Raw genomic sequence first — 13930 nt, forward strand, 5'->3', positions numbered from 1 at the left:
GGGTGGGGGGGGGGGGGGGTGGGGGGGGGGGGGGGTGGGGGGGGGGGGGGGTGGGGGGGGGGGGGGGTGGGGGGGGGGGGGGGTGGGGGGGGGGGGGGGTGGGGGGGGGGGGGGGTGGGGGGGGGGGGGGGTGGGGGGGGGGGGGGGTGGGGGGGGGGGGGGGTGGGGGGGGGGGGGGGTGGGGGGGGGGGGGGGTGGGGGGGGGGGGGGGTGGGGGGGGGGGGGGGTGGGGGGGGGGGGGGGTGGGGGGGGGGGGGGGTGGGGGGGGGGGGGGGTGGGGGGGGGGGGGGGTGGGGGGGGGGGGGGGTGGGGGGGGGGGGGGGTGGGGGGGGGGGGGGGTGGGGGGGGGGGGGGGTGGGGGGGGGGGATTCTTCTTCTTCTTCTTCTTCTTCTTCTTCTTCTTCTTCTTCTTCTCCTCCTCCTCCTCCTCCTCCTCCTCCTCCTCCTCCTCCTCCTCCTCCTCCTCCTCTCCCAAAGGATGGGTGAAAGAATATTGCCCATTTGAAACAAATACCAGTTCTTTCTATAGTACAGTTTCTCCGATCATCTCCAGACCGAAGACCAAAACAACCTGCCCTTTCGTTCTTCTTTCCTTGCAGTCTGTGGAGCTGACTCAGAAGTAGACCAAAAGCCTGCGGCACACGAAGTCCGGGAGGGGGACCACTTCACCATCACCTGCAGCTACTCTGTTGCTTATCGGACCTTCTTTTGGTACCACCAACCACCTGGGCTAGCTCCGTCGCTTCTATTGTCTGTGGCTTCCAAGGCGAATGAGACAGACGGCCGCTTCGCAGCAGGGCGTTCAGCTGACGGGAAGCAAAGTTTCCTGCATCTCTCTGGTTCTCAGCTTCATGACTCGGGTTTCTACTTGTGTGCAGTGGAAGCACGGTGATGCAGGAAGGGGAAGTACCATGACCATAACCCCAGAACATCAGTGGGTTGCTCTTTAACATGGTTCAAATGGAACCAACAAGCAGGGGCGTACCGCCCAGGGGGCATATGGGTCAAATGTCCCCAGGTTGTGGCCATTTAGTCATTTGGGGGTGGAAAATCACCCCCACCCCTTTCCCTTGGGGAAACCCATCCAAGTACCAACTCTACTTAGCTTTCAACTTTTGGTGACCCCGGCAGAGAGCTTTCAAGGCAAGTGAGATGCTGCAGTGGTTCACCAATTGCCTTCTTCTGCAGGGTCTTCCCTGTTGGTCTCCCACCCGAGTACCAGCCCTGCTTCACTTCCAACCTTTCAACATGGATTTCCCCAAAATAAACATGGATTCAGTTACTTAACAGGGGAAGTCCAAAGCAATAAGTATTGGGCAGTTACATCACAATAAAAGGGATAAAAATCATGATTATGGGATATTGAAAGGGCCTAGATAAGAAAAGAAATTTATTTACATTAAAATATGAAGGACATATAGCATTATAAGCATAAGCATAAGCATAAGCATTTTATTGTCATTGTGCACGCACAACAAAATTTACAGCAGCATTCCTCGATGCACACAATTTCAGACTCATACACCATACTCATACAATTTCATACAATACATCATACTCATACACTTTCAGACTCATACATCATCCTCACTTCCCCCTTCCTCCGTCCATCCCTACACAGCCCCAAACACATCAACACTTAAGCCATGTGGAGTTTAGCAAGCATAGCCACAGCTCTAGAGTAGAAACTGTCTCTAAGCCTCTTTGTCCTAGATTTGATAGTCCTGTATCGCCTACCAGATGGTAGCAGTTCAAAAAGAGAGTGTGCTGGATGAGACGGGTCCCTCAGAATATTTTGGGCTTTTTTTAGGCTTCGGGAATTATAGAGTTCTTCCAAGGAGGAGAGAGGGCAGCCGATAATCCTCTGTGCAGTAGTGATCACCCTTTGGAGCGCCTTCCTATCTGCCACTGTGCAACTGGAGAACCATACACAGATGCAGAATGAAATACAAGGTATATTTGTAGGTTAAATATTAAAAATATGGAGTGAAAAATAAGGTAGTATAGTATAGATATTTAAGTTTATTAAAGCTAAAGAATAAATTACCAAAGAATAGTGAAGTAACTGATTTGATTTAGATGTATTGAATTATGTGTTATTGTTATAGGTCGTTGGGGTGGGATAGATTATGTTTGGGTAACTGTAAATGTGGGTCATTTGTTACAGATTAATATTTGTTGATGTCTTATGTGTTTCAGTGGTTTCATGTATGCTTTATGTTCAATGTGTTTTTTAAAGAAGGAAATTAATGAAAAGTATTATGTAAAAAAAAAACACATGGATTCCCCGTTGAGTCACGAAAATCTACAAACCTGTCCTGGGTAACTGTGTCATGTGGGTTCCGTGACACCAGGTGGAGATATCGAGCGTGGTTCACCCATACTCTATGCTGGTTACAAATCAAATTTTGGAGCACAGCATACAAAGAGATCTTGGCTGCCGACCACATCCTTTGGTCGACCGTTCCTGTACTTGATTTCCCCGACACCCAGACTTTGTTTACATCAGGGGAAGCAGTCAGCTGCATGTCTTCTTGTTTTCTCAGACTGGGAATTGTCCAATACAAAGTGCAGATCCTGAAGAGAACCAACCCCCTTCTTCGACCTAACTCTCCTGGATGCAAGATGACGTTTCACACCGTAGCCATAGTTGTGTTAATCCTGGCGGTCGTAAGTAAGCGATGGTTAATTCATCCTCCTGCCTTGATAAAACGTTTGCTTCCGGGCAGTGGTGGGATCCAGCCGGTTCGCACCACTTTGGCAGAACCGGTTGTTAAAATGGTGCTTGTAAACAACCAGTTGTTAGATTATTTGAACCCCACCACTGCTTCCGGGATGCTTCAGTCCTTCGGAACCTGTACCCTGCATGTTTACTCTGTATGCTATCTCTATGGTCAGTTTTGCTGTTCAGAGGAAGCAAGGATCCAAAGAACATCTTTTGGTGTTGCCCATCTATTCATCCACCTGTCGACCTGATATCCTTTTCCTGACATTTTCTTTTCTACAGAAAAGAGTGTCGGACAGTCAGTGAACCAGTCGGAAGGCGCCGTGGCTGTCCTTCAAGGCAACCCCATATTTCTTGAATGTAGCTATCAATCCTCTGTGTCAGCCAGTCCATTCTGGTACATTCAGCACCCCGGCCACCCTCCCAGGATTTTCCTGAAGGATTTGGGCAAAGATGGCTCTGAAGAAGGAGCTCGTCGGGGCTTTGAAGCGGATCATGATAAAAAGCTGAAGACCTTCCACATGAAGAAACCCGCCAGCCAGCTGAGCGACTCTGCAGTCTACTTCTGTGCCGTGAGTGACACAGTGAGGTTGGCCAGAAGAGACCCAGAGCGAAAACATGCATGAAGCAGAGAGAAGTAGATCATCGACAATATATAAAGGGAAATAAAGAGTGATCCAACAGCTTGAGATAATTATTTTGCTTCACATGTGTATTCCTGATTTTGCTCAACACTCCTTCTGTCATTTTTAACCAGTCTGATGTTCTTGATTTCATATTATGTGGCTAGCGTTGCCAATGCAGGTTGGGATAATCTTAATGATTTGGGGTGGAGCATGGTTTGGAGTGTGACCTCAGCAGGGCATAATTTCATCTATCTATCTATCTATCTATCTATCTATCTATCTATCTATCTATCTATCTATCTATCTATCTATCTATCTATCTATCTATCTATCTATCTATCTATCTATCTATCTATCTATCTATCTATCTATCTATCTATCTATCTATCTATCTATCTATCTATCTATCTATCTATCTATCTATCTATCTATCTATCTATCTATCTATCTATCTATCTATCTATCTATCTATCTATCTATCTATCTATCTATCTATCTATCTATCTATCTATCTATCTATCTATCTATCTATCTATCTATCTATCTATCTATCTATCTATCTATCTATCTATCTATACCGTCCCATCCCCAAGGGGCTCTGGGCGGTGCACAACAAATTAATACAAACAAATAAGAAGGCAAGCCATGCAATTAAAACAACAACGACACATAAAATATACTAAATTACATTAAAACAGCGGTAATATCATAATAAACGGCACCCGGTAAATCCTTTCCTTTAAAACCCTCCCCTAGGGAGCGATCGGACTCCTCCATAGGAGGATGTAACCTTGATGTAATCGAACAGGGGTGCCATACTCAGCAGCTGATCCCTCCAAAGGCCCGGTGGAACAACTCCGTCTTACAGGCCCTGCGGAATTCATCAAGATCCCGCAGGGCCCGGACAGCTGGAGGGAGAGTGTTCCACCAGGCCGGGGCCAGGGCCGTAAAGGTCCTGGCCTGCGTGGAGGCCAGCCGCATCACAGAGGGGCCGGGGACCACCAGTAAATTTGCCTCTGCCAAACGCAGAGGGCGAGTGGGGGCATATGGGGTAATGCGGTCCCGAAGGTACGAGGGTCCCAGACCGCGTAAGGCCTTAAAGGTCAAAACCCAAACCTTGAAAATAATGTCACAGACTCCGCCCTGAGCCCTTTTCTCCTGGGAAACTGATCTCTGTGTGGTGATCCCTTGCAATCCCAAAAGAAATAAACAAATATGATCCCAGGCCCTACTTGGAAAATGGCAACCCTGTGTGCTCCCAGCTATCTTTGAGTCAGACCCTTGGGAAGTCAAGGCGTGCATTGCTGTCTCAGGAGGTCATTTTTTAAACTAACTTATTAACTCAGTGGGGTATAATGCATTAGAGCCCGCTCTCCAAAGCAGCTATTTTCTCTGGGGGAATAACTTGCTGTAGTCTGACAAAGAAATAAAAACCACAAGAACCTCAAACAAAGGCAGGAAGAGGAAGTCAACCAACTCTTCTCCGTTGACTCGGGCTGTTTGTGCTTCAGAAACAGGGTTTATTACTAACTGGCTGGAGAAGATCTGAGAGGCATCAGATTGATTGCAGAGGACTATATCGAGCCACGTCTCACTTTAAATAATTGGATCCAATTGGACTGATCCCTTAACCATGATCCCTCTGTCAGCGCTGGTTCTGCTACTGGCTTCGACTTCAAGTGAGTAGCCTTTGTTTTATGTCACAGTTTTTGACACTTCTTTTGGCCAATGGCCAGCGGCTATTCTTCACACTACTTTCATTCTCCTTTGGCACAGATTACCGGTAGTAGTTCGCTCATTGCTTCTCCTACTTTTTGCTCACCTACTTGAAGCAACACATCGAGAGAGATTCTCATGGTTTTATATCCTTCTCCCAAACTGTTCTTCTTTGGTCGTGAAGACATCTGCTCTATTTGGCAGACCTGTTTCCACTGGCTTCCTCTCTTCTTGAGAAGGTCCTGCAATGTTCATGAGAACTTCAGCTATATCCTAGTGACCACGCTGCCTTAGAGCATGGTCAATGTGCTCCCAACTGGAGATGTGGAAGAATTAAGAAGAAGAAGAGGAAGAAGAAGAGTTTGGATTTATATCCCCCTTTCTCTCCTGTAGGAGACTCAAAGGGGCTTACAATCTCCTTGCCCTTCCCCCCTCACAACAAACACCTTGTGAGGTGGGTGGGGCTGAATAGAGCTCATAGAGCTGTGACTAGCCCAAGGTCACCCAGCTGGCATGTGTGGGAGTGCACAGGCTAATCTGAATTCCCCAGATAAGCCTCCACAAGTGGCAGAGCTGGGAATCAAACCCGGTTCCTCCAGATCAGAGTGCACCTGCTCTTAGCCACTGCTCTTAGCCACTACGCCACTGCTGCAGGATATCAATGAGCCGAACAAAGTCGCCAACTTAATTGTGTGGCTGATGTCTCATTCGTTACTCGTCCTGTTGCTACCTTTATTTTTTCTCAGTTAACATTGGGAAAAAAAATATGATAGCAAACTTAATGCACCAACTAGCCCACCTGTTTAATTATTTTAATAATTTCTGATTTGCCCTGTTAGCTACAGCAATTTTTTTCGCATGTTTAATTTTGTAGTTATTTTAACCTATGCTGGATTATGTTGCTAGGGCCTTAATCCTGTCATCGTTTTTCCCCTTAAACTTTCTTGCCTGAAAAAATAAGTTTCCATCCCTTTTTCTCTCCTCAAGGGACAATTGGTAACACGGTGACACAAACTCTTGGTCCTCTTCTTATAAAAGAACATAAGAACATAAGAACATAAGAACAAGCCAGCTGGATCAGACCAGAGTCCATCTAGTCCAGCTCTCTGCTACTCGCAGTGGCCCACCAGGTGCCTTTGGGAGTTCACATGTAGGATGTGAAAGCAATGGCCTTCTGTGGCTGTTGCTCCCGAGCACCTGGACTGTTAAGGCATTTGCAATCTCAGATCAAAGAGGATCAAGATTGGTAGCCATAAATCGACTTCTCCTCCATAAATCTGTCCAAGCCCCTTTTAAAGCTATCCAGGTTAGTGGCCATCACCACCTCCTGTGGCAGCATATTCCAAACACCAATCACACGTTGCGTGAAGAAGTGTTTCCTTTTATTAGTTCTAATTCTTCCCCCCAGCATTTTCAATGAATGCCCCCTGGTTCTAGTATTGTGAGAAAGAGAGAAAAATTTCTCTCTGTCAACATTTTCTACCCCATGCATAATTTTATAGACTTCAATCATATCCCCCCTCAGACGTCTCCTCTCCAAACTAAAGAGTCCCAAACGCTGCAGCCTTTCCTCATAAGGAAGGTGCTGCAGTCCCTCAATCATCCTCGTCGCCCTTCTCTGCACTTTTTCTATCTCTTCAATATCCTTTTTGAGATGTGGCGACCAGAACTGAACACAGTACTCCAAGTGCGGTCGCACCACAGCTTTATATAAGGGCATGACAATCTTTGCAGTTTTATTCTCAATTCCTTTCCTAATTATCCCCAGCATAGAGTTTGCCTTTTTCACAGCTGCCATACATTGAGTTGACATTCCCATGGAACTATCAACTAAGACGCCCAAATCCCTTTCCTGGTCTGTGACTGATAGCACTGACCCCTGTAGCATGTATGTGAAGTTTGGATTTTTTGCCCCTATGTGCATCACTTTGCATTTTGCTACATTGAACTGCATTTGCCATTTCTTAGCCCACTCACCTAATTTATCAAGGTCCGCTTGGAGCTCCTCGCAATCCTTTGTGGTTCTCACCACCCTACATAATTTGGTATCATCTGCCGCTCCTTTGTTCATCAACTGTACCTATCAATCTGCTGCCTACCCAACTCTCTTCTGGTACATTCAGTACCCCCAGAGCGGCGCTCTCCAGCTTTTGCTGAAAGAGGGATCCGAAGGACAAAGAGAAGATGGCTTTTCGGCTAAAAACAATAGGGCAGAAAAATCCTTCCATTTGCAAAAAGGAGCCAGCGGCGTGAATGACTCAGCCACCTACTTCTGTGCCTTGACAGACACAGTGGTGGAAACCTCAGGCAGAGCTACATGAAAACCACCAGCAGAGAGCAACTGAAACACACAGTTCAGCGGTTTGGTCTCACAGCTCAGATATGGATGGATACCAGGCTGGTCTGTCATGAGCAGGGGAAGGGAACCTGTGGCTCGAGAGCCGCGTGCGGCTCTTCTGCCCTTGCGCTGCGGCTCCACGAACCGAGCCGCTGGCCCCAACCTTGCCCACCCTGCAGGCAGCAGGGCAGGCGTACCAACTGCCCACGGCCGGCTGGGCTGCACCACGGGCTTCTCCTCTCGCCCGCCCCATTGTAGCTGGGCGGGCGCTTTCCTGGTGGCCGGCAAGGCCGAGCCGCCGGCTTCATCCTTTCCCGCCCTGCAGGCAGCAGGGTGGGCGCACCAACTGCCCATGGCCGGCTGGGCCGCGCTGCGGGCTTCCCCTCTCACCCGCCCATTGGAGCGGGGTGGGTGCTTTCCTGGCGGCCGGCGAGGCCGAGCTGCTGGCCCCATCCTTGCCCGCCCTGCAGGAAGCAGGGCGGACGCATCCATGCGCTTCTCAGAATGAGCGAAGTAAAAGGTAAAAAACCCCAATATATACAGTGTTATCTTTATTTTAAATGTCAAAAATTATTTGTGGCTCCAAGTGTTTCTTTTCCCGTGGAAAACGGATCCAAATGGCTCTTTGAGTGTTAAAGGTTCCCTACCCCTGGTCATGAGAATCCACTCAGGCGGAATAGGAAAAGGCTTCTTCGCAGACGTGCCGAGCTTTTGTGCACTTATTGCTTCTTGGGTAGCTGTTTGCTTTGCAGGGGTTTGCCTGCTTCAAAGTATCCCCAGTTAGGCCCGCACACTCAGAATAATGGATTGAATATGCATTATTTTGCATGTGTGGAAGGGGCCTTGGTGGGTTCCAGGAAAGGCCTCAGAGAGCACTACGGCGCCCGCGGTCACCAAGTTGGGGACCCCTGCCCTAAATGTCTTCCTTTCGCAACGATGATGAAGAAGAAGAGTTTGGATTTATATCCCCCCTTTCTCTCCTGTAGGAGACTCAAAGGGGCTGACAATCTCCTTGCCCTTCCCCCCTCACAACAAACACCCTGTGAGGTGGGTGGGGCTGAGAGAGCTCCGAGAAGCTGTGACTAGCCCAAGGTCAGCCAGCTGGCGTGTGTGGGAGTGTACAGCTAATCTGAATTCCCCAGATAAGCCTCCACAGCTCAGGCGGCAGAGCGGAGAATCAAACCTGGTTCCTCCAGATTAGATACACGAGCTCTTAACCTTCTACGCCACTGCTGCTCCTACACCACTGCTGCCTTGTCCTTCTATGTTTTACCCACTAGAGGGCAATGCAAACCTTCACACTTTCCCCTGCGCCTGCCTCCCAGAATATGAAGTTAAGTTTCATTCAACAGGAATACAGTAGCACCGCAAACGTGCCAAAAAAGCACATGAGACCGCCACAGGCCTGCGACTTTGTCAAACGCGAGAAGAGAATAACCTGCTCTGTTTCAGGTCGCTTCAGATCTTCAACCCACAAGGATGCTGCTTGCTACTAAAATGTGGCACCTCTTGACCGTTTGGGGAACTTTCCTTCTGCTCCTGAAATCAGGTAATAACAATATTTGCACTGGGCCCCCTATTAACATTCTCAAATTGATTTGCAGCCTTCCTCTGGTAGTCTCTCCCTGTCCAAAGAGGCTCGTTTCTGGAAAGGCAGATGCCATGTCAACATTGGCCACCATCTAGACCAGTGATGGCGAACCTTTTCGAGACCGAGTGCCCAAACTGCAACCCAAAACCCACTTATTTATCGCAAAGTGCCAACACGGCAATTTAACCTGAATACTGAGGTTTTAGTTTAGAAAAAACGGTTGGCTCCGAGGCGTGCGTTACTCAGGAGTAAGCTTGGTGGTAGTCAGTGGATTTGCTTTGAAGCAACCGTGCAACTCTTCCAACGGGTGAATCATGATCCTAGGAGAGTTTACTCAGAAGCAAGCCCCATTGCCAGCAACCGAGCTTACTCCCAGGTAAAGGATCACACTTAAGTTCTTCGCATGAAAATCAGTGGGGTTTAACAGTGCTTAACAGGGTTACCTACACTGCTTCCCCAAAACTAGGTCTTAGGTTTAATGCTAATAATCAAGCCCAGCGGCCCAGGCCTGCCTAGATGTGTGTGTGGGGGGGCACTCTGTGCACGCCCACAGAGAGGGCTCTGAGTGCCACCTCTGGCACCCGTGCCATAGGTTCGCCACCACTGATCTAGACACTGTTGAAGGTCTTCCGGATGTGAGCCAAGGATTTGGTCCCTTTTCACAATAGTTCACAAGGTGAACTATCAGGGCTCTGTGGATCCTGTCTGTTGCATTAGAATTTAGGCTATGCTCCAAACTGGCAAATGAAGACGGCTGAAGGTAAGAGAGGGACTGTGGCTCTGGGGCAGAACTTCTGTTTGTCATGCAGAAGATCCCGGTTCAATCCTCAGCACCATTGGAAAGGATCAAGGTAAGTAATAATGTGAAAGACCTCTTCCTAACTGGTGAGCTGCCACCAGTCTGAATAGAGACAGCACTGATTTTGATGAGCCAATGGTGCGGTTCAGTATATGGCATTTGTACGCATGTTTACAATAGAAAAAAGTGTTCGGTTCATATTCTGGGTCACTAATTAGTAATTTGGGAACACCTTTCATTTCATTATAACAACCCTCCAAATATATAGGATGGATAGACAGACAGATGGAAAGAAAGAGAGATGGACGGACGGACAGAGGGATAGATGGATTCATCGAATGTTTCCCTTTTACAGATATTGTTCAAAGTGACGCTGTGTTTCAATCGCATGCTGAAAGGTTTAGCATAGCTGGACAAGAAGCAACATTGCTGTGTAATTTCAGCACTACAGACACAACCCCTTACCTGTTTTGGTATCGCCGGTTCCCTAATAAACCTCTGAAGCGTGTACTGACAAAAACTACGTTTTCGTCTTTGGATCAAACACTTTCCTCCGCCAAATATTCAGCAACTTTGAACATGGAAAAGAAGACAGTCGATTTGAAGATAAAGGATGTTTCTCTCCAGGATGCTGGCGTGTATTTCTGTGCTCTGAAACACACAGTGTTGTGACAGAGTATTGCCCGGTGTATCAAAAAGGGGGGGGGGGGGAAGAATCTCCATAATCTTGTTTTGGTTTCTAGTTTTGTAGGAGTCTCTCAGAGTGCTTCTGTCTTCCAGTCCCCAAATCAAATGGAAATCCAAGAAGAAGAAGAAGAAGAAGAAGAAGAAGAAGAAGAAGAAGAAGAAGAAGAAGAAGAAGAAGAAGAAGAAGAAGAAGAAGAAGAAGAAGAAGAACAGAGAAGAGAGAAGAGAGAAGAGAGAAGAGAGAAGAGTTTGGATTTATTTCCCCCACTCTGCTCCTCCACATGAAGCCTGCTGGGTTACCTTGACCTAGCCACAGTTCTCTCAGAACTCTCTCAGCCTCACCAACCTCACAAGGTGTCTGTTGTGGGGAGAGGAAGGGAAAGGAGCTTGTAAGCAGCTTTGAGACACTTTACTAGAAGAAGAAGAGAGAAGAGTTTGGATTTATATCCCCCCTTTCTCTCCTGCAGGAGACTCAAAGGGGCTGACAATCTCCTTGCCCTTCCCCCCTCAAAGGGGTTTACAATCTCCTTGCCCTTCCCCCCTCACAACACCCTGTGAGGTAGGTGGGGCTGAGAGAGCTCCGAGAAGCTGTGACTAGCCCAAGGTCACCCAGCTGGCGTGTGTGGGAGTGCACAGGCTAATCTGAATTCCCCAGATAAGCCTCCACAGCTCAGGCGGCAGAGCTGGGAATCAAACCCGGTTCCTCCAGATTAGATACACGAGCTCTTAACCTCCTACGCCACTACTGCAATTTGCAATTTTGCGCTGCAATTTCCCCACTATCTGTTTTTTTCCTGGCCATTTCTGGTGTCATCAATATGGGAATGGAGAACCCCAGCAGATTCATCAATATGGGAATGGAGAACCCCAGCAGATTCTGATTCAGACAATAGTAGAGAACAGAAGAACAAGTTTGCCCTGGGAAAGTTTTTGGCCACTCTGTGGAGAATAAAGCTGTTCCTTTGAAGGCTGAAGGAAGATTTCTCTCCAGGACACCCTTATATGTTACTGTGCTAGGGGCCAGCGAGAGACCCCTTCCTCGGTATTCATACAAAAACTGACACAGGGATGCTGGGAGTAGAATTATAGCAAGTTGTGCAGGGTGGAAAATCTCTCCCTCACCCTTAAAAAAAAACCCTGAAAGGTTTGCTTGCAATAAAAACATCACTTTCTCGTATGACTTTTAAAAAATTATGTTTCCCGTTTATTTATTTATTTTATTGAATTTCTATACCACCCCTCCCCTTTCGGGCTTGAGGCGGTTCACAACCATATATGAAAACAACATACAATAAACTATAAAACTATCAACAACAACAACCACCACCTTCATTTGGCATTTAAGAATAGGTTCTAGAGCATTGCCGGACATTTTTGAAATACAAATCAAGAGTACATTCAAAGCGCAGACAGGAAGACTATAGCAGTATACATTACTTAGAAAGTTCTGTCACTTGTAAAAGGAATTTTGCTACTTTTTCCAAGAGCATGACATCTGTGTTGTTTAACAGAAGCTCCACAACAGAACAGTCAGAGTCACGTTCAGATTTGTCTAGGGCCAGCCTGGGAGAGAAATTCCTAATGCCCACATATCTCGGACAGTCGAGAATAATGTGAGCAAGAGTCTCCACTTGATTTTTACAGTGTGGACAAACCCGATCCTGGAGAGGTATGGATAAGTAGCGACCCTTTGTGATGGCCGATGGGAAGGTATTGGATCTGGCTCTTGTGATAATCCATCTCTGTTGGGGTTCAGTGAATAATAAGATATTTGGCTATGTGCCCCTGTTCCGGTATTATTCTGACAGAGAGGGGTGAGCATAATTTATTTGCTTGCCCCAACAAGATATGATATTCCTGTTCTAGAAGTTTACTTTTCAAGGTTTGGAAATTTTCTCTGGGTGTCAGCATACAGAGATCTTCCAGTAATAAACCTATTGAGTAAATTTTTGAAACTATAGAACTACAAACAATAAATTCAGTTTAAAATCTAGATTTCCCAGACAGCTGAGAAGGTGAAAACATCCCATTTCCAACGAGCTCAGAAAGATCTTAAAATAAGGGGAGCCACTTTGGGTACGCTTTGAGGAGAAAAGGGACATACAACCCCCTAAATAAATCAACAATCCCTAAATATGCTCCCCTCCTCAAAGAAATCCATGCACCTGGAGTCTAAACCTTTGACTTGCACAGTTCAGATTTGAGGCTCATATTGTGTCCACCCATTAAACCCATCGAATTGTTTTGGGAAGGGCAAGTAAAAGTGGACCAATGGCGTGGAGGGAAAGGATGAAGCCCCTCCTCCCTGCCCATGCCTCTGTTGTGCCCTCAGATGCCACAAGTCACGGAAGAGGCAGCAGGTGGCTCATCTTTGGAGTGAGTGGCAGAAGGAGAAAGGTCACATCGACCATGGGGACGAAGGTTCTCCTCTTTATCGTCCATTTCACCAGTAAGTTTTGTTTTAAAGGAAAACTTCCATACCCAACACAAATGCAGGTAAGAAAGAAAGATCCAGGGGTTGCCAGTTTATCTATCCATCCTTCTCACGAAGGGAGATTTGATGCTCAAAACTCCATATCCCTCAAACCTGGATGCTCTCTAAGGTGCTACTAGATTTGAATCTACCTCTTCTACTCCAGACCAATATGGCTACCCCTTTGAAACATCTTTCCACTGTACACCCCACCTTTTCCTCTCATCTATATCTCCTGCTAATTTGATTTCCCCTTCTCCTTCAAGAGGGAATTCACTTATTTGAAACCAGCCTTGTCTTCAATCTCATTTTCCTGCAGTCTGCCGCTCGGACTCAGATGTCACTCAGACGCCTGCCTCCCAGCACGTCTTGGAGGGAGACCTTTTCTCGACCACCTGCCGCTTCGCCAGCAGCTACCAGACTTACTTTTGGTACCTCCAGCAGCCAGGATCAGCCCCATCTTACCTGTTCACTACAGCTGGATCCACGAACAACGTCACTCAAGGGCGCTTCATGGTACAGACTTTTGACGGCGGGAAGCAAAGGCGTTTGTACCTCCCCGGCACCCGGCTTCACGATTCTGGCGTCTACTTGTGTGCAGTGGAAGCACAGTCATACAGGAAGAGGGAGGACCAAGACCATAACCCCAGCGCCTCTCAAGCTCGAGGTGCTATGAATTCAGAAGTAATGTTCTCCTAACATGAACCTGAGGAGTGCTGGCATGCTGCAGTGGTTCAGAGAGACAGACTCTAATCTGGAGAACCGGGTTCAATTCCTCACTCCACACATGAAGCCTGCTGGGTGACCTAGAGCTAGTCATGGTTTTCTCAGAACTCTCTCAGCTCCACCAACCTCACAAGGGGTCTTCTGTAGGGAGAACAGAAGTCGCTTTGATTATGAGCCACTTTGAGAGAAGGGAGCCACTGTGGTATAGAGGTTAAGAATACTGGATTCCCATCTGGAGAACTGGGTTGG

At 47.5% G+C, this 13930-nt stretch overlaps 1 gene segment (V, D, J or C); it reads left to right on the plus strand.

Moving 5' to 3' along the window:
* Window positions 1-2619: 2619 nt before the first annotated feature.
* On the plus strand, window positions 2620-12862 carry LOC125444407. The segment is given in 4 exon segments: window positions 2620-2674; window positions 3008-3301; window positions 12291-12307; window positions 12815-12862. Coding segments are annotated over 4 exon segments (408 nt in total).
* Window positions 12863-13930: the final 1068 nt, after the last annotated feature.

This window comes from Sphaerodactylus townsendi, linkage group LG15 (genome assembly GCF_021028975.2).
Source record: "Sphaerodactylus townsendi isolate TG3544 linkage group LG15, MPM_Stown_v2.3, whole genome shotgun sequence".
In the NCBI taxonomy this organism is placed as follows: Eukaryota; Metazoa; Chordata; class Lepidosauria; order Squamata; family Sphaerodactylidae; genus Sphaerodactylus; species Sphaerodactylus townsendi.